The following is a 21,848-nucleotide window of genomic DNA, read 5'->3' as shown; positions in this document are numbered from 1 at the left end:
ATGGGCTTCACTCCCACCCCTTTTCACTGCCTTTTGGCTCTGTATTGTTTCCCTTTCAGTGCCAGACGATAATACAACTATATGCAACAGGCAAGGGCCAACAAGGTGCTTGATTTTAAGCTTCAAAGTCCATATTTAGGTACTTCAATAAGCAGTCTGGTATTTCACAAGTGTTGAACTCCTAGTTGTCCTCGCAGAAAACTACAGGAACAATGAGGGTGCTGAATATTTTTCAAAATCAGGCCATTAACTTAGGTGGTACAATATGCATTTGAGAGCCTCGTGTTAGACTCCAATTTTTAACACATCTCAGCTGCCTTACATCATTTCTCACATCAATGCAAAGTTACATCCACTCTGGCCATGGAGTGAGTTTTCTCTTACAAAATGGAACTTACCTGCACTCAGCCCAGGACTGAATCACCCACCCTCTTCCATGTGCAGCTTTGTTTTTTTCACCCTGCAGATGACCTTTTTCCAATGCTCAACACCCAACAACTCCTGCATGGGGACCCATCTATATTACCAGAAATCAGTGCCACCTTGGTGAAATGACTGCTGAAGGGCACTGAGTGCTTTTCAGAACCCAGCTCCAACCACAAGTGAGGAGCACTTTTGAAAATGCCCCATTGACCCTCTCCAGGATTTCCTTTAGTGGAATGGTCCAGTATCCTCAGAACTTACCCTTGTTGTATATGCTGCTTCAGGGTCATCTTCAAGGACTCTGGACAGCCCAAAGTCAGACACTTTGCACACTAGATTACTGTTGATGAGGATATTTCTGGCAGCGAGGTCTCTATGCACATAACCCATGTCAGACAGGTATTTCATCCCCGACGCAATGCCTCTCAGCATCCCCACCAGCTGAATGACAGTGAATTGTGCATCGTTCTTCTGCAAAGAAAAGGACAATTGCAAACTCAGCTTGCACCGTTTCTTGCACCCAGAATTACACACAGGCAGAAATAATGGATTCAGAGGCAAGTCTCAAGCAAAGGCAAAAAGAGGAATTCATAATTCATAACCATAAAGCTATGGCCCAGAAGCAGGCCCTCAGAGTATCACAGTCTGGAGACTTCAGATAAGCTGAGACCATGGTGACAGATTTATCTGGGCAATGGGGGAGGGTGGAGCTCACCTTTGGGACCCCAGAAGGGGTGTGGCCTTGGGCAGGCAGTGTGGTGCTAGTGGAAGCCAGCCCTCAGCACAGACCAGACCACAGCCCGCCTCTTCCAGCCAGCTCTCAGTGTTGGACCACACCTCTGGCAGCAGGTTAAAGGGCTCGGGGCTCTGGCTGACATGATAGGGGTGATGACCCAGTGCCTCAAGCCCTTTAAAATTGCCAGGCCTCAGGACACTTACCCCTTGAGCCCCTCCATGCCCATTGGCAGCCCTGCCTCAGACAACAGAACTCTTAACTCTTGACTAGGCAATTATCCAAAACAGTACTTATTGTGGTACCTACCAATGCCTATTGCACTACTTAACACATACACATTGCCTCCAAGCCAAGGTTATAAACCACACAGATTACACACAAACCCCAGCACATCTTGCCCACATGGCCTCATCCTCACGGCTGACAAAGCACCTTACTCCACCAGGTCATTTTGGAGATCTGTGCCAAAATGCAGTTGTGGAAAGGGAGGCGGGGAAAACCAGTGCAGAACTCCTCACAGAAAGGAACAGAATGCTTTGCACGCCATGTTGTTATTGTGCTATTTACTTGCATTGTGGTAGTACCAAGGAGGCCTAACAATAAACCAGGGCCGCACAGCACTGGATACTGGACAACACAGAACACACATACGGTTAAGACTACTCCTGCCTCCAACCCTAACATGGAGCTAGGACTTCCAGAACAGGAGTCCAGCAGAAGTTCCGGAGATGGGAGTCCACCAGCACTCCCCAAGATTTCCCAGGGTGGAATGGCCTTTTCAGAAGACCCCGCTTTGCTCCAAGAAAAGCCATCGGCGCATTTCCCGTCTTACCTTTAAAAATGTGTCAAGAGAGCCATTCTCCATGTACTCTGTCACTATCATTACTGGCTTACCTGAAAAAGGAAGATTACAAGTTCTTTAGCTGAAATTCATCTAAAAGACCGTTCCCCACCGAGTCTGACATTGTGCAAAAAGGAGCCATGTTGAACCCATCTGCCAATAGCAAATGTACACAGATACACAGTGAGAGACTGTCTGCTCCAAGGAATGCCCAGTTTAAATAGGCAATATGGGAAATGAGTTGGGGGGGGAAGGGAATATTATTATCCTTGTGTTACTGAGTCACAGGGAGGTTAGGTGATAAAGTCACACAAGTGTTCAATCAAATTATGAGTCTAGCCCAGGGCCTTACCCACCGATGAAGCTTTCTCTTTTCTCCTTGAGCAAACAAAGCCTGTGAAACCTGCCATGCCACAAGCAAGCCAGGTTCCTTGCAGCAGATGAAGAGCCCCAACCATTGTGGGGAGCTAAGGAGATGAAGCAGGAGAAGGATTCAGAGTGGCCACGCTTGAGAATGTTGAACTGCATGAGGTAATACAGCACGTCTGTAGAGAACTAGCCAGAGCAGGCACAAAAGGGAGGAAGAAGACCAGCCCTTCTGCCCAGGTGGAGCGGTGCTCCAAGTGAAAGCAAGAATCACTGAGAAAAAAACATGAGTGGTGAGCATGTGGGATTCCTTAGCACTTTTTCAGACAGTGTTGCTAGCTGAAGTACTAGGCAGTGCCCACTGTTAAAGACAAAATACTGAAGTGGATAGACCGTGATACATTAGACCACAGGATGGACAAACCAACTTAGTATCTCAGGTTCTATGTTTAAAAATAGGTGCACCCAATTACACCCAGAAATCCTGCTGGACTTGCAGTTCCAGCCAACCTTTGGATGTGTCTCTGTTAAATATGGTAATAAAAAACCCTAAGAATTTTGTCCAGATGTGTTCTGAAAATATGGGCTAATTCATGGAGTAAGAAAATGCAATTCAGACAAAACTCCCAAAAACTCGGTGGCCTCTAACTGTTGATAGGACTAAGAATGTTTTATTTTTTTCCAACTCCATTTGATTCATTTTCATGCCTGAGTCATTTTAATAGTAATTATATATAGTTTTTGCTTAGTTTTTATATCTAATTTCTCGCTAGCTTGCCACAACATAGCAATAATTAGTGTGGGTTGCTCCAGGCCGTGTAAATTCAATGAAATCTTATAAAGAACATGTAAATTATTTTTTTATTTAAATCAATTCCCATTAACTAGCACAGAGCGCAGACAAAAGGGAAACCATCAATTATTTCTAAACTGCGTTATAATGTCTTCCATAGAAATGATCAGCTAAAACTGCTGCGTGTCATAACATTATTCTAAAGGTACATGCTCTTAAAATAATTTTCTATTTTGCTGTTTAAGTTGATCTTAATCTTTGTATACTTCTGTCATGTTGCTTGACTAATTTATTGTTGAATAATCTATGTAAATAAACATAAGTGTATATATGTCAATCAAAACACTGTGTGCCATGCGGATATGACCCAAGAGCCTTGTGGTTTGCATTTCTTAATGAGCTTTAGAGTTACACTGGTATGAGTTAAAGACTTATCAGCTGAGGGCTCTACATGAGCCCTGTACAAAGAGACTGTCTTTCCCACAGAGATCTTACAATCTAAATAGATAACTGGTGAGAGGAAACACAGGCCTGGTCACCTACTGATCAGTGGCAAAACTAGGCACAGAACCCAGCTCTTTTCTAGTACTTATTTCTTGACACAGCACACAACTTGTGGAACTCCTTGCCAGAGGATGTTGTGAATATCAGGACTTTAACAGGGTTCAAAAAAGAACTAAATAAATTCATGGTGGTTGGATCCATCAGTATTTACTAACCAGGATGGGTAGGAAAGGTGTCCCTAACCTCCATTTGTCAGAAGCTGGGGTTGGGCAACCGAGGACTGATCATCTGTGTTGTTCACTCCCACTGGAGCAGGTAGCATTGGCCACTGCCAGAAGTCAAGATACTGGGTTAGATGGACCTTTGGTCTTACCCTGTGTGGCTGTTCTTCTGTTCTTACCTGAGTCATCAACTCTACCACTTTCCCTCAACGGTGGTACTGCTAGTGGCATTACAACCATATTCGGTGTCTGTCCTTCTGTCAATCTTAGGTGCTTTGCGAAGGAGGGTGTGCATTGTAATCTCCATGTGCTAGAACAGGAATCTGAGGCATCACTAGGTGAAGTGACTTGCCCAGCCTCACCCAGCAAGTCTGTGATGGGACTTGGCAAGAAGCCCGGATTGCTTGGACTGTGACCTCCCTAGTCCCTGCCTGTTTGGCTTCCTCAAGTCTAAAGTTCTCTACAAAGCACTAGGACTGTTTGCTGGGAGAAGCTCTGACCCAGCAGGTCTGCCATCCCTGAGTAGAGTGATAAATAATTACCTCTCAGTGAGTGTTCTAACTACTGCCCCATAAAGTGATCCTCAACTTATCCTCTGGCCCTATTAATATTTCATAAAAGTGGGATGAGCTTGAGGGAGCCCCAGATCAAAATATCTCATAGTTAGGGCAGTCAGCTTGGAGTGGGGGTGCAAATATCTTCTCCTTCTCCGGGGATTTAAACTGGGTCCCCTGTATACCAGTATGTGCCCAAACCATTAGCTAAGGGAAGCTCTCCAGTACCTAAGGTCTGGCGGGCCTATTTGCCTCTATATCAGCACTGCTGGTGACATCAGCAGCATCTGCCAGAAACAGTTGTAAGAAATGACTGGATTTCCGCTCTGCTTTCCTACTTTTCCTGTCACAAGGGGCACTGCTTTTTTGCACAGAAGAGTGCAAATTGCTGCTTCCTCCCATTAAAGGAAGAAATGGCAGAGCACACCATGCTATAGAGGAAGTACTTAGAACCTTGCAGGATCTGACCCGGGGTTTCTCTCTTCCTGAGAAATTACAGCCTGCTCAGGGCCTGGTAGATTCCCATTCTGATACTCTTTGAAAGGTGGTTGGTTTTAATGTGTAAAAGTCAGTCTTGTAAATAAAGCGAGCCAATGAAACTCCCCAAAGTCCCTGCTGTGTGTGCATTCGCGCATAACACCAAGATGTCTCTGTGCATCATAAATGAGTCCTGGAAAGTAAAAGATAGGCTCTTCAGTCATCTGTTTTAAAATCTCTGCAGACTGCACTGCGTTCATGGCGTGCTCCGTTTAACAACCTGATTGCAGAGTGGGGTGTCTTAGCTCTGACACTAAAAGGCAGTGGTAGAGGCGGCATGGCAGCTCAGTCTGACACCCCCCTTAAGAGTACAACTTCACACTCCACCTTCAGCTTCAATCACAAGACTTCCTAGCACTTCTGTTTCATTAGCAGCATGCTGCAAGTTGAGAGCAATTGCAGAATAAATTAGCATCATTTCCAGACAGCCTGAAACTAAAGTTGCAAAGGGAGTGAGCGTCAACAAGGTAAACTGAAAGCAAGAGCCAGCTTTTTGAACCAGCTGGTTTGATTCTCACTTGAATTACGCCTCCTTTCTGGCAGGAGGAAGAGAACCTGGAGCGGGTGTGAATGTCATTTACACCAAAGTGCAACTGTCAATCAGACAGTGGTAGATCAGTGAAAAGGAGCATGCATGTAGCTTGGTTTCTGATCAGCTTTGGGAAGCAGATGTGTCTGTGTGAGGCCCCTAAATGAGGAGCCTGTGGCAAGGTAAGAAATTGAATCCAAGTCCTTCAATCAACGAAGCAGCCTTCAGGGAATTATCACTGGTGAGAAACTGAGGCATGGAGAAAAAAAGTGACCAATGTGAAATCACACAGAAGGCCTTTGGTAGAACACAAAATGGAATGTAGTCCCCCAGGTTTCAGGTTAACACCCTAACCATCCCTCCTGCCTCCCTTGCACTGTAAAAGGTCACTCCACCGACTTAGCTACACACCTATGGGATTCAGTCCCAAACCTCTCACTGGCATCCCATAGGGCTTGGGTTCCTAAATCCTCTAGGCACAGTGGGAAAATCTCCTCATATTTATTATCCAGAATTCACAGTGTTTTTCAGAAGATTGGGTATGGACTCTGTAAGCCACCCAGGATTTTGCTGTGTTTTGTTATTTATATTTAAAGATTTGGTTTCCTTTTGAAATTTAATTTTAGCCTGATAAAGATGTAACTCAAGAAAGGGGCCAGTGGCTACAATTTTGGAAGGACTATTGAAAGAGAAGATAAACCCAGTTTACAGTAATTAAGTTGAGTTTAAATTTTGATATTAAATTTAAATAAATGAATTTCTCTCCAGCCTTTGAAAATATTGGAGTTGGGGACCTGAACAGACTTTACATATCTGGAGGGGGTTAGATTTGGCTATACAAGCACTCAGACAACTGCATGCCCAGAGGAAATATTTCAGCTGAAGTGAACAAAGGGGCTGTCACCAACCATGATCGTAAAGTTACCCAGGAAAAGGGGATTTGGAATGTAGAAAGCAACGGCTGATGCAGAATTCCATTAGACTGTTTAAAGCTGCTCCTTCCAGGATCCTCCCTCTTCTGCAGGACAAGGATTCTTGCTGTAAGTCAGGACAAGTCTCCTTGTTTTGGTTGGAAATGTGCTTACAGGTGAGATAGGGCACTTTTAAAAAATCCATGTCTGTAAAACGTTCTGTGCTCTTCTGAGTAGTTTCAGGGATAGTGCCAAAGAAAAGACATCTCCCAGAAGGATCATAGTTAGGCCTTAAGATGGTGTTTCCCATGTTTTTTTAACCTTGCACACCCCACACCTTACCTGTGTCCACACAAACCCTGCCCCCCCAAAGCCAGGGTCAGCAGGAGCAGCTCTAGGAAGCAGGGATGCAGACAGGGATAAGAGGGCTCAGGCTGGCGCAATATCTTGGGGTAGATTCAGCAGCTGTGGCCAGAAGCAGAGCTGGCACCCAGTGCCCCAGGCACAGGACTAATAGCCATGGCCAGAAACAGAGACCCAGGAGCAGGGCTGGGAGCCAGCGCCAGGAGCAGAGCTAGGTGGTGCTCACTCAGGCCCAGCCTGAGGGCGTGATGAACACGCCCCATGCCCACCAACTGGCCCTGATGTCACCATGCCACCAGCTGCCCCACTGGCCGGACACCTGGTCTCAGAGAGCCACCTTGGGCCCCACCCATTGGCTGGGCCTCACTGGACCAGTGCTTTGTCCCCTTCCTGGCTGCGTTTGTGAGAGATGACACATTTAGCCACCTTCTAAAGTTGAACATGTTCCCCTGACTCTTGTGGATTTAACTAATATTGACTTATTTGCTAGGTCAATGAGCAGAAGTCAGCAAAGGCTGGTACGTACTTTTTGTCACAACCCCTTCCAAGTGAATGATGTTGGGATGATCAAACTGTCCCATGATGCTGGCTTCCCCCAGGAAATCCCGCCTCTGCTTGTCAGTGTAGCCCACCTTGAGGGTTTTTATGGCCACTGGAAACTCACGTTTTCCAGGCAGTTTCAGGCGCCCACTACAAACTTCCCCAAATTCACCTGAAGAGACAAAAATACCAAAAAGGAAATGACGGTTGTATGTCTGAAAAGCGCCTTGCACACTTACAGACATTTAAGTATGGTAGGATCAACAAACGATGATTTCCAATAAACCAGCATGGAATAAATGATATTAACACAGGACAGAACACCTATGATTATCTAGTCCAGTGTTTCTTAAACTATGTTCAGTGGAACCCTGGTGTTCCATGAACAACTTGCAGGTATGCCTCAAGCCTTTTGGAAAAACACACTGGTGGCCTATATTTTGTTTTTGCCATATATGTTAGTATTTGTTTGTTTGGTGGCTTGTTTTTTGTTTTTGTGTGTTTGTTTTGAGGGTGGTTTTTTTATTTTTTGTTTTGTTTGGCAACAATTTTTTGAAGAAAATTTTCATAGGTGTTTTGCCTAAAAAATTGGTTTGTGTTCTGTAGTCTCATAAAGTTCAAGAAACACTGATCTAGTCTGACCTCCTGAGTAACAAAAACCTTAAGGTTTCGCCACTCAGAATTGTTATAGAAGCCACAATCTTGTACGTGAACATGAGTATATCTTTTAGAAAGACGCCCAGTCTCATTGTACAGATTCCAAATGATGGAGAACCTACCACATTCATACATAAGATGTTCCAATGGTTAATGTCCCTCACGCATAAAAAGCTGTCTTATTTCCAAATTGAATTTTCCTAACTTCAACTCCCAGCCACGAGATCAGGTTATGACTTTGTCTCCTAGGTTAAAGAGCCCTCTGGTATCAGAGATCATCTTCCCGTGTAGGTAATTATCAAGTCATTTCTGAAACCTGCCTTTGGTAAGTTAAATAGACAGAGCTCTTTTAGTCTTCATTATAAAGTGTGAGAGAAGGCAGGTGAGGCCAGGAAATATCCTTTGATGGAACACTGTTGGTGGAAAGCACAATCTGAGTGCTACACTGAGATCTTCAGGTTTGGGGCAGGAAATCAGAGTGTCTATCTTGTCTCTCTTATATCCTGGGAGAACTATGTCTACAGAAATGAAGCAAATGTGTTTTCCACACCACAATTCATTCTCTGTGTTCTTCTCTGAATCCTTTCCAATTTTTTAACGACCTTTGCAATGTGTGGATCTCCGAACTGGATGTGCTGTTCCAGCAGTGTTATCACAAGTACTATATGCTGAGGTGACCACTCAAAATGGACATACACAGTACACATAGTAGAATGGCCTGTTCTGTGATTTTGAATGCAATGAGCTCCTCCATGGTGATAATGGTAGTTAGAAGAGAGTCATTAAGCATATCTACATACCAGCGCCTATTACTCTTTCAATAGTTATGCACGAAGCTTCAATTTCCTTGGCAAACTCATGGACGGCTTGATTAGGGTCTTCATAGGTGTGTGGGTCAATATAAGTCCTTACTCCTGGCAATTTAACTGTAAACATAGATTAAAATTTAAATGACACGTGTAATGATGGGTGAGGATAATATTAAGCTTATCTTTTGTGCTAATGTTGCTGACACTGGAGAATACTGTTGAAGGAAACTTATTTTATGCAAAAATGATTAGCTGAACACCTCGTTAATACTTCGTATCTTGAAATGCAAGGCAGGTAAGCACTGCTAGGGAAGTGCACACAGATAACTTCTTACTAAGTTCAAAATCACTGGGGTGTTGATCAGGTAAAATGATATACAGACTTAGAAACTAGGCAAGTGCTGGCTGCAGACAGTAGGTAGAGTGTTAGTCTGGGTTACGTCTCCTGCACAGCGACAGACACCCTGTGTGACCTGGGACAATCACTTAGACCCAGATGTTTAAAGCGACAAGGTAGGTGAGGTAATATCTTTTATTGGACCAACTTCCACTGGTGAGCAAAACAAGCTTTAGAGCTTACAGCGAGCTCTTTGAGTCTTCTCTCAGGCCCAACAGAGAGGTCTGTGTGAACTCAAAACCTTGTCTGTCACCAACAAAAGTTGGTCCAATAAAAGACCCATCTTGTGTCTCTGCTATCCTAGAGCAACATGGCTACCAGAGCACTGCATGTAACAGAGTTTTGAAGGTTGTTAGGCATTGCTGCATGCAGTGTTACAAAATCTAACTGATTTAGGGGCCTAGCTCTCATTTTCAAAAGGGGCTTAGACCCTCAGGAGCCTATATCGTCTGAAGCTTGTGCTCGTTACTTCCAAACAGAAAAGTGATTGCAAGGGATCAACTAAGTAAGCAATGTTCCCATTATTTTTTCCATCCATGGGCAGAATAAATTTTGTTATGTGCACCAAGGCATGTGCACCACCAGTAGAGACACACGCTGCCAGCTGTGGGTGTGTGGGGGTGCGCTGCAAATGAGCTGGGCATCACCTGAATCTCTCCTGGGTAGCCACCCAAGCACTCAGCTTACAGGGAACCCTGCCAGCAAGTGTACAAATTATGGACATCATGGAATAAAGGACTGGTGAATACCGATGGGGGTGGGAGGGTGAAGGGTGCAACTGCCCCAGGACTGGCATTGGAAAGGGCCCAGGTGCTCCCACCACAGCTACTTTGGCAGCAGTTGCGACAGGAGCTCCAGGCTCTTTTGCATGACTGAGGCAGTGCTGCTGAACTGCTATGCATGGCTGTCAGGCAATGGAGGGGGGCAGTGCCATGGTCCAGGCAGTGCTGAGGGCTGACAGCCCTAGGCCCCACCCCTTCCACCTTTTGCCCCACCCCTTCTCGGGCACAGAGCTGCACACCCCTCCCACCTTGCCCCAGGGCCCGCAGAGGCTGTCAGTGCTGCTGGGTGAAAGCAGTAAAACTGTTGAGATATTGCTGACTAAAAAGGTCAATTGCAATTAAATCAGTCATTGGGCTCTCAACTCTGCAAAGACTTACGCATGTTCTTAATGACGCATACAGGTAAGTCAGTGGGACTACTCCTATGCATTAAGTTAAGCTTGTGCTCAAGTTTTTGCAGGACTGCGTCCTTATTGCATAACAGACTTAACTGATATGGAAATACTACCTTTTGCTATTTGATACCAACTGACTATTGTTAGTTATTACTCTTTGTATCATCTAAAACCAGAAACAGTAGCAAAGTCACAAACGCAGTCATTATATTTTAAGTCTTTACTCACTGTGGCCATTATGGAAGTGCATCTTTTCTTCTTCTGGATCTTGTTTAGCTTTGCTGTATCCACACCGCCTGGAACAGAACGAGCTTTGCTTAACCAGGTATCAGAAACTGTTTAGTTAAGTCACGCACAAGGACACACAACAGAGACACAGGCAGCCAGCTCACCTGTGTCTTTCTGCATTCCAGTTTCACATTACCAAAACAATCACATTTTCTTTTCTTTATTATTTAAGGAGGAGATTTTTGAATTTGCCAGTGGGACACTCTCTGGCTGTTAGCAGCAGTAAATGTCAATACACTTTACAAAGGATGTCAGCATTATTACTGCCGTTTCATAGATGGGGAAACCAAGGCACCGAGCAGTGACATGATTTGCCCAGGGTAACTGAGGCAGAAAGAGAATGCTAACTCTCCTGAGTTCCTAGTGCAGAGCACTGGCCCCCTCTACAAGACCTGATTTGTATTTGGACATGTGGCCTTAAATCCTTTGGGTTTTTTTTAAACTCCACGTGACAATATTGTTGATGTTGCTATTATTGAAAAGAAGGGATAAGGGGGAAGAGGAAGGACGGTCAGCCGGCATGTACTGAAACAGAACAACCATCGTTACCATTCACACAGCGCTTTCTGAGCTCAAACTCTAACCGCAAGGCCCAGTCTCCTTTGCGCCATGTCACAGAAAGGCCAAAAGGAGGGAGCATGATGCGAAGGGGAGACGTCCAAGACGATCTCACCACCTTCATGCTGTCCCAGAAAGCTCCAGCCTTTGCGCACGTGCTGCGTCGTTCATGCATTTCCTTCTTGTGTGCCAGTCACCTTCCCCGCAGGGATCCTGAGAGTACCGTTTGGCGGCTTGTGCCCCAGCATGACCAGTGCTTGGTTGCGCTGCTCACCCTGTAGCTGGATTTAGTGCTGTAAGATACCGTGGACGCTGATTACTCTCTTATCATGGGCACAGGCGTCCGGCTGTGCCTAGTAAATGACAGAACCAGGAAAACTGTGCGTCCTACACCTATCTGGATGATACCACAAGTTTTCACACTTCTTATTACGAAGCAAGGATCTGATCCATCTGGGTGGCTTCTCCCTACAAAAACCTGCCTGTAAGGCAGAACACAGGCTGAAAGCACGTGACTGGAATCCTCCCTGCAGCTGTAGCACCTCTCAAAGCCTGGTGGGTACCAAGCAAAAGCCTTACTCTCCTCCCCGCTACACTGCCAGGTTACAAGAGAATGGCAGCTTACATCCTTTTGCCTGAGACTCTGCCCCCTGAGTCATCAGGGTCAGGTGACTAGCCACAGGCTGCTGATTGGACACCTTCAGCTATAAACCTTCCTAGTTTACTCATGTTGACTAGACTGCCGAGGCCATGTTCCTGCCTCCTCACCTAGTTCTCACAGCTTTTTGTTTGTTCTCCATTTACTGGCTCTGGCTTTGACATTTGGTGTGACTCCTGGCTCAGGCTTAACCCTCAAGCATGCCTTCCACCTCTGGCTGTGAGCTAGGACATGACCACTGACCACGACCCTGACTCTAGTCCAGGCTCTGACCACTAGGCCACATGGTCTATATTCTGTGCCTGGGCAATCTCCTTAAATGGCACTTATTAAACCAATAGTTTAGCTTTAGAAACATGTCTTCTCCCACCTTCAGCTAGCATGTGACACAAGAAACATGGTGACTGAGATCAGGTGAGCAAGACCCACCGCAAAGACCAGTGTGAGGTTAATGGGAAAAGAAACTAGCACTTAGAAATAGAGCAAAGCAGTAGCTGTGAGAAGCATCCATCCACAGGTCGCCCTACAAACATCAGTCCAGATGGTTGCAAGGTCCAACACACAGAGCCAACTGCTAGATCAAGACAATAGAGCTCTTAGAAGCAAGAGAGAAGAGATGACACAGAGGCTGGGGGAGTAAGAGGGAAAGGATGTTGGGAGACTAGGCTGGGGATGAGGCTGGCTGCTGACATGGGGAGTCTTCAGTCGCAGGGAGGCCCACAGTGCATATCACCACCGTGACAAAGGCCAGGGAACTTCCACCGGCAGAGAGCAGCTAGCACCGAAATCAGAGGACAATTGGGTAGCCAGGTAGGAGTCACTGTTAAATGTATTCTGGGCAGTAGGATGCCACTGCAGCAGGAGTGACTTACCAGGAGCAGGGGCCTTGATAGCCTTGCAGCAGGGGTTGGGTGGTTTGGGGGCAGCTAAAGGTAGGTATATCTAGGTCAGTGGAGGGTAGTCTCTCTGACAGTGGCGGAAGCCCCTGCATTTCTTGCATGCCCTAAATTCTGGGTTCACCAGGTCCAGAAGAGAGCAGAGGTGTTTGGAAAATGCTGGGCTCCTCCCTCCTCAGACATTAAAACTCCTTGCCAAAACTTGAAGCAATCAAAACAGATTTTGGATGCTTTTTGGCCAACCAAAAAGTTTTCAGAAGAAAACTATCAGAAAGAAATCATGTAGCTCAAATTGCCAAAATGTAAATATTTTCACCCAAAAATTACTCCAAAATGAATCTTTTTTATTTTCCTCTACACAGTTTCAAATTCTGGGGATTTCACTTTTTGGATAAAAAATTACAAAATTTCAAGAAAAGCAGGAAATTCCATGATTTTTTAGTGACTCAAAACCTCAACTGTCTGTTAAAAAGAGATATTTTCAAGAAGCTCTATTTCCACAAAATGTACGAGTAAAGCTTTCTTCTGTTTACTTTTTCAAGTAAACAAGTTTTTTCTTTTTGTCAGATTCAAATCTCTCGTCTGAATCCCTCATCTGTGAATGTCCTACCTTAATATTACCTTTCTCATTAAATGGGTCCCCTGAAAATTTAATTGTATGGAGATGCCTCCATTAAAAGGGGAAATAAGACCTTTAGTACCTCACTCAGAGTGAACCGCAAATACATTGATGGAAAGTGGTTAGTATTTTACTGCCTACTGTGATACTCAGAGAGTCAATACAAATGTATTATTTTTGGTTGTGGCTATCTCTGGGGTTCTATAATATATACACCAGCTTGTCACATTAACTTGTAAAACCAGGGTCTGGAACACCCAGAAGAATCATTAAAACAAGCCTCAATGAAATACACCAAGTAAAACTGCACCTGGTGTAGGACTTCCTCGCAAGCAATGATTCCACACTGAAAACAAACCATTATAGGAAACCTGCCCACTACTCATTATCTTCTATAACTGCTACTGATACACAGTCATAACCAACCAGACAAATAAACATTTGATCTCCACCCCGTTTACTGGATTCAATTGTACTTCTCTTCTAGAATTTTAACCATGGGGGTTTTTTTTAGAAGAAAGAGGCACAATGTTCATTCTTTTCCCCTGCCACTCTGTTTCAATTAAATTTGATCTATTCACTCAAAAGGACGTGATTTCTGGATAATCAGTCCCAGGGCAGGCTTTTCAATCTTGATCTTCTCCCAGGTGTATGTTATTATTGTCAGATAAAAGTATCCAAATACTCTGTTTTTAACAGGCGTTGGGGTAGGGCTGATGGAAAGGGTACCAGGCTGTCACAGAATGCAGTTTTCACAGGTGAATTAATATTGATTGTAAAAATGCAAAACAAAGATGCCTCATGGTCCTTCATCACTGTAATTTGATGGAGGTGGCAGATAATGTAGATTTTGTATATCTTTTCTACGTGTTACGAAGTTATGACAATCTTCATACTTCCTCTCCCATGGATCTCATGAAATTGGACAAGACACTTAGTAAGGGTAGGTCTACACAGCAAGGTTATTCTGGAAGTATTATTCCAAAATAAGCTCTTCCAGAATAATACGTTTACACTTCAGGGCCACAACTACACTCACTCCCCCACTTCTGGAAGGGGCACAGTAATGAGCGAAGTAGAAGATGTAAATGAGGTGTGGATTAACATATCTCATGCCTTATTCGCATATTCCCACAAGATCTCACTTTCAGAAGTTCCCCTTCTGGAAGCAAAAGCTGCCGTGTAGACAGGGCGTCTTTGTTTGTGGAAGAAGGGTCTTCTGGAAGGAGGATTTCCTTTGGATGAGCCTGTTTCCTTCTGAAGAAGCCCCACCTACACGGCAGCTTTTGCTTCTGGAAGGGGATCTTCCAGAAGCAAGATCTCCTATGAATATGCTAATGAGGCATGAGATATTTTAATCTATGTGCATCTTCTGCTCCACTCATTACCGTGTCCCTTCTGGAAGGGGGGGCAAGTGTAGACATGGCCCCGGGAAGCCCCAGCATAAGCAAAACTTATTCCAAAATAGCGTGTCTACACACAGTAGAGCCTATTTGGATTAGAGCCCCTGGAAGCACTCCAAAAATACCATGTCTACGTAGCAGAATTATTTAGGAATAAGCTATTCCATAACAGTTTATTTCAAAATATCCCCATTCCCTCATCTACACAGCCCGTGTTCTGAAATATCTATTTTAGAAAAGTCACTCTTCCTTGTAAAATGAGGTTTACCAAATTCAAAATGAGATGTTATTTCACAATAGCGGTTGCGTTATATAGATGCTCACAAAGTTATTTTGAAATAATGGCTGTCACTTCAAAATAACTTTGCTTTGTAGAAATAGCCAAAGGCTGCATCTACACTACAGCAATCCTTCAAAAGAAGTTTTTATGGAAGAGATCATCCGAAAACACTTCCTTGTAAAGATCACATCCACACCCAAAAAAGCAGATAGAAAGATTGATCCAGTCTTTCGACAGAAAGCATTCACACAGCCCCCCCTTCGAAAGAATGGGTCTGTGATCTAAAAACGTGGTGCCATTAGGACTGCTATTTCAAAAGAATGGCCCACAGAGCCTCTACATGCAATATTTTTCAGCAGAATCTTTCGGAAAAAAGATGCTTTTCCTCATCTGGGAGAGGAAGAGGGCTATCGGAAAAAGGGCCACACTCTTTCAATTTCAGCTTGAAAGAGCGCATTTTGTGTATAGACACTTCACAGGCATTTTTTTGAAAAAGGCCTGGCTTTTCCAAAAAAGCTAGCTAGTGTAGACAGCCTAAATGAGTAAACACCTGCATCTCTGCTGGGTCACGTTTTGTGAGGAGCTAGACCAGTTTCAGTATCTTGAAAACAATGCCCCCCATGCACCATTTTGCCAGTAGGTTTGAAGAGTAAGCCTTCAATCATAGCTCACAGTATTTTTTAGTAAATAGTATAAGGGAGCAGGGAGGGGAAGAAATTTAGATTTTAAATATTTTTATGGCTTCGCATATGATAGAAAGCCTACAGGCAAGCAGCTCATCAAATATTTATTGGGAAGATTATAAAGGTGAAGTTGCAGAATAACCCTTCAACATGTTTATAACTTACAAAGTGGAATGGAGGAAATACAAAATATAATTGGCAAAAGATGGGACTGAACTACTGACCATTATCTAGCATGATATAATCTGCTTCCCAAGAGCAAAGACAGATTCTCAGATGTCAGGAAATGAGATGGTAAATGCCTGTCTTGGAGGAACGTGCTCTCTGACCTTGCTTTTGAGGTTCTTGCATATCTTTACCGTCTCACTGCTGTTGGTTATGTGATATCACATAAGCCATCACCCAACCAAAGGGCCACCTACTGAACAAAGTATGGGTGTGGGAGACGGAATTATGGTGTTGTCACCTTGCCCAGGCCACAATCCAACATATAATGTGGTCGAAGGAGAAGACTCTCAATAGTTTGTGACGGATGCCATGAGCTCTGGTTCAGCAAAGTCCTTACACACGAGCTCAAATCTATCCCCACTCAGCAAAGCACCTCAGTCCATGTCTATTTGGTTTCTAGAAGAGGGATGCAACTACTCCCATGTCTCAGGCTAAACATGTGCTTAAGAGTTTTTCTCAGCCTTAATCATCCTGTGTCCAAGTTTCTCTGCTCCAAGGTTTTGTAAGAATAGTAATGAAAAATGAAATACCTGGGGTTCATGGGGGTACATGATACTGCGGGTTCATGATGCTCTCCATCCCCAAACATAGCTTTACACACTGACTTCAAGTCCACGGCAAAACTCCAACTGACTAGGGGCTGGAATTTCACCTTGTCAGCTGTTCCACTGACCTCCAGTGTTGGTTCAGGGCCTAAGCACAGCTGAGTTTTCATTGGATAAGAGTGTTCCTTTAAACTCCAAGGAAGTAGTGTGTTTAACTTTAAATGTTTATCTACGGCATTAAGCGAGAAACCAAGCAATGTGTGTTCCACAGCACAAATGCACCCCATACCTAGTGTCTCAGCAGTCAGGGCCTTGTCTACCAGGTTTGGATCCTTTGCCTTCAGCTTGGGAGTGCTGGTGGTATGTGGAGATGGTCAGGGACTGGAGAGGGGGAGTGACGACAGCTCCCTAGGTATGTGGTAATAACCTTATCCTGCACTAAACATACCCAAAGACTGAAAGGCTGGAGAACATCCTAGCTGCACTGAAGTCAATGGCAAAGTATTCTGGTGTTTAGAAGCCAATGATATAGTCATTGCCTTTACAACACAGAACATGGTCCTCTTGTTGCTATTCCTTCTCATCCAAGAGGTACATGCCTCTGACTGAAACGTGCTCTCCATTTTCCCACCCACCTTCCTCTCCTCTGTCCTGCTTTTGCCCTGTCCCTTAGGTGGCACACGCAGAAGAGGTCACTTTTGTTCCAGAATCCCAGGTGTAAACTTCAGAGAAGCTGAGAATTGGGCCCCCTGCATGAACTCTGAAATCCCCCCTTCATACCTCTGCAAATGATATCAGGAGAGGACATCAATTTTGTCTCTGTTCTTGAGGGTGGCTAGATTGCAGTTGTCCTGAGGGAAGTTTCTTCAGCTTTTCGCTACCCCAACCTGGCAGAGGTTGTAAACTTCAATGGCAGCAGCTGTAATTGAGCTTTTGCTGCATTCTGCTCCTAACAACCGCAGGTTCATGGTCTCTTTTAGCAATTTTCCCACCCTCACTGGTTCGCTCTGTACCATACTATCCTGTACTTTATCTCAGAGTGACTTGGTAGTTTTACAAAAGAAGTTTTGACAATACAGCAGAAGTATTTTTAGCTTTTATTCTTTCCCACTTGTTGCTTCAGAAGTCTCACTGCCTTCTTCAAGAAGGACTAAACGTAATCTAAACAAGAAACTCTTTTTTCTCCTTTGCAGGAAGCTGACTCTGAAGTCGGCTCTTGTAAATCTCTTTAAAGAGGCTGCCCTGCCTTCCTACAGAACAGTTGATAGCATCTATGTGCGGAAGCCACTTACGCATTGCCCTCTTTCCATTGGCCACCCTTTACTTTATGTCTCATTGAGGAAACCAGGGCTCAAAGTGCGAAGTTATATCTGCCTTCTCTGGTCCCGTGTACAGATGGGCAATCAGCCGACTAGAATATTTCTTTTGACATCAGCATTGCATACCCAACTAGTTGAAACAGTAACTAAGTACAGTTGCAGAACATTTGGCAGCCAAACACTTCAGACTGAGCTGTTGAGCTCAGTATTTCAATACCACACTTTCAAGAATCATGACGTGTAAATACAATAAAAATAATAAATATAAAATAAATAATAATATAAAAATAAAGATCATACAGTTGGGGTTCATTTTATTTCCCTTCTGGGTTTTGAGACTGTTGGTTTCATGTTTTCAAGCTTTGCATTTCAATTAAGGGAGCTCGGAAAGCAGAGAGTCTAACATAATCACATGAATCCAGTGGCTGAGGCTTTAAGAAAAACACCCATTTTAGATAGACTTTTAATACAAACTTGAGAATTGGCAACAAAACTCTTCACAGATGTTCTTTGTTTCTTGTACCTACATAAGCTCAATAGTCCTGAACCTTTTCTCAGATATGAATATTTGTATTTGTAGAAGCTGGAATCAACTGTGTTTAAGGAGCACAAAATATTAAAACCTACCCACCAAAATCCAGGCGTTTTGGCAAGGCTGTAATCTCTCCTGTCACAGGGCACGAGTCAATCTCTAGCCAATGGAAGCCAGATGGAAACCTTCCTGGAGCATTGCTAGTAACAGCATGGCAACAGAGAAAACAACGCACACTTCACTGCCTTGCATGCACCATGCTACAACCTTTTCCCTCATCTTCTGGAAAGCAACCCCTTAGTGATGAGAAGCAGAAAGCATCCCCCCCCAACACATTATATTATCTTTGCTTTCATGATGACACATGACATTTTTGGTATGTTGTCTGGTTCAATCCAGCATGGAATAACATGCCAGATTTTCCATGGGGATGCCGTTCTTATGGCAAATTATTGTGCTACAGATGAGGCTATTTCCTGTTGTTGAGACACGCAAGTGGGGTGCCGAGGTCAAATGAAATAGCAAACCCAGCCCAGTACAAGTAAGGATGATATGGCCAGGCTATGCGCAGAACACATGGAGGTAGGACATCAAACACAGCAGGAGGGAACACTAACCATATTAGGCTCGGATACACAACAGCACGCAGGGAGGAAGCCCACCCACAGCCAAGATCGCAGCAACTGAAAAGCAAACAAAAAGGCCCAGAATAAGGCATAAATACCACTGCCCTGGTATATGTGCAGGTATATTTGCCACACTTGCATATGCACTGGTTGCTTTGGACCCTAAAAAATGGGCTTCAAGATTTTCCTTGCAAGAGCTACGACACAAAGAAAATTGTCTTGAGGTATTGTATGGTTCCCGAGCCTTGGAAGCATTTAACCCTAGGCTATATTTCACTTTTGTAAACATTCCCACTGGAGTAAATAGGGCCACCCATGTGCTGAAAGTTAAACAGGTGCCTGAGATGCAGGTTCTCAGGTGAACTGTTCGCACAGAATGTGTTCAGTACGATCATGCTGTTATCTTTTAATACCATGTTCAAAAAGGTGTGACCCTGGGCCCATATTTTGCAAACACATAGGGATTGTGTATAAGGAGCGCTTGTGCACTCCAGCATGCAGTGCACTAGACCCTAGTGGTGCACACTCAAAATTCCCAGGTGCACGTGGAAGTGCTGTTTGAAAACAGGACTCCGAAAGCATGCATCAGAGGCACGGTTAGTGCATGCCAGCACAATCCACGTGCACCAGCTTGCATGCAGCAAAACGATGTGCACCAGAATTAACACCTCAGCTGGTGCTCACGAACACACACTGCAGACAAGTCTTTGCAAAAATAAATACCTTTACCTCCACAGGAGCAAAGTTCTGCACATGCAGTGAGTGCTTGCAGCACTGGGGCCCTATTTTCATGAGTGAATACTCCAGGGCATCCCTTCTCCTTAGTGATTGGCTGACACTGCATGAAACACAGCTCATTGGCCGAAGGGTGGTGAGGAATTATTCCTGGTGAAACAGTTCACCTGGCATCAATCTATTGCATGAAGCTGGTTGTATCTGTCAGTGGCCTTTATCTGTGTCATACCACTGTGAAAAAGGATGCTCTGTGTTGCCAAAATTTTCATTACGTTAAAGTAGCGTAGCCCAGAAAACAACACAGTGCAAGTGAAATAAATAATGGGCCAGAGGTACTGCTGCAGTAAGTTAGCATAGCTCTATTTTCGTTAACGCAGCTATGTCCAATATTACTATGAAAATTACCATAATGGACCCTTCTTTTTGGGAAAAAAAAACAAAAAACCTCTCCAAATTTTTAAAGTCTCACAGAAATTACGTATACATTTGCTACCAGCTTCCCCACATTTGATAAGCAGTGATTTTCTTACAACACCCACAATACTTGTGTTTTGTCTTTAATCCCCAGCTCCTGGAGTCAAGACATTATGTGACAGTCTCAGTTTCCGTTAAAAAACAACACCCTGATATATAGTATATTTCTCGCCCTCATGGCTATAGTGAAAACCCTGAAGATACAAACAACTAGGGATTCAAAAATCAGAAGCTAATAAAAAGAGCTCAGTGTTTTTACTGATTTTTAAGGTCTTGACTCACAATTTTTGAGCATTTGGCATAAGCAAGGCTTACGATAGGTAAGACTTATGCAACCAGTCAAGGCTGTAATGATTGACTGACTGATACACTTTCTTTCTCTCATTCCATCTTCGCACAGGAGTGAAATCCACTAGTCTATAACAGTGACACTATATCCAGAATTTTCTATACTGCTCAGCAGCCAGAATCAGGTCAGATTTTCAAATAAATTCTGTTTTTTTTCTTAGTACATGTGGACACTGCAATTAAAACCCTATGGCTGGCTTGCATCAGCTGATTCAGGCTCATGGGGCTTGGGCTAAAAGGCTGTTTAGTTGCAGTGTAGACATTTGGGCTTGTGATGAAGTCTGGGGTGTAGGACCTTGCAAGGTGGGTGGGGGTTCCAGAGCTTCAGCTGTACCCCAAACTGGAATATCTACCCCAAGATTAAAGAGCCCCTGAGGCCAAGTCAGCTGGCAAAAGCCTGTCATGGACGTCTAAGTGCAGTGGAGATGCACCAAAAGTGCCTGGATTCTCAAAAGAACTGAGCATGTTAAATGCCAAATTTTATGAAACTCTGCCCTTTATGTAGGTTCCTAAATGTAAGCTGTGATCTTCGGAAAATCTGGTCACTGTTGCAGACACTGAGTACTTGAAAAGCAACCCTAAGTTCTTTGGAAAAATTAGCTTCATATTTCAGTGGAACTGCTCAGGTATAAGTAAAGGTAGAATTTTGCCTTCATATTATATACACCTAAAATCTGTACAGTACAAGCAATTTGCACAGTTATTTTTCTTGATCTTTGCTGCAGGAAGATTAAATAAACATCAACCAAGAATCCAATACACTCAGAGTGTAGGTATGGTAAATTAAATTGATTAATGGGAGACCAGAATTAACCCCTTAGTCCTAGAAATCAGAATTTCTGCATGGCTATGAGCAAAGGTGCTAGCCCAAGGGCAGTTAAGCCAAAGGAAGGATTTCGGATTGCTAATGCTTAGTATAGTCTCTATCTCTTGGTGATGAGGCACTTGGAAAACAGATATGAGCACCTTGAAACTGTGGCTATGCCAGAATTCTAGGTTAAAAGCTACACAAGCAACACAACTGCATCAAACCTTCCTCCTGCCATGCTGTTGAGGTCACCGGGCCTTCAGGGCATGGCACAAGGGGAGAAGATTAAAGGTGCTCGACTGAGAAAGTGCCATGTGGTGTGTTGAAAGTGAGGGTCGTAAAAGCACATGCCTCTCAGCAGAGCTGAACTGCTGCATCAGGGTGAAGAGAGGGAAACACAACTAAATGGAGTGCTGAGCTGTGTTTGTTTGCAAGGCCGTGGGCTCAGAGTGGCAGTTGGAAGCTGTGAGTCATAGTTGGGATTGAAATC

General features: G+C 44.1%; 1 protein-coding gene across 8 annotated transcripts in view; it reads right to left on the bottom strand.

The window, feature by feature from the left end:
• The window catches only part of EPHA5 (EPH receptor A5), a 313,288-nt gene that overhangs the window by 28,371 nt on the left and 263,069 nt on the right, over nt 1-21,848 (bottom strand). For all 8 annotated transcript variants that reach the window (XM_074993896.1, XM_074993897.1, XM_074993899.1 and 5 more), the window contains 5 exons: nt 10,587-10,654; nt 8,776-8,901; nt 7,305-7,490; nt 1,992-2,053; nt 685-894 (listed from right to left, as the gene is read on the bottom strand). In XM_074993896.1, coding sequence (XP_074849997.1) covers nt 685-894; nt 1,992-2,053; nt 7,305-7,490; nt 8,776-8,901; nt 10,587-10,654 — 652 coding nt within the window. The remainder of the gene's footprint in view (nt 1-684; nt 895-1,991; nt 2,054-7,304; nt 7,491-8,775; nt 8,902-10,586; nt 10,655-21,848) is intronic.

Source organism: Carettochelys insculpta, chromosome 4, assembly GCF_033958435.1.
Source record: "Carettochelys insculpta isolate YL-2023 chromosome 4, ASM3395843v1, whole genome shotgun sequence".
Taxonomy (NCBI): domain Eukaryota; kingdom Metazoa; phylum Chordata; order Testudines; family Carettochelyidae; genus Carettochelys; species Carettochelys insculpta.
Note: the sequence above shows the minus strand (reverse complement) of the source record. Positions and strands in the feature narration are given on the sequence as shown.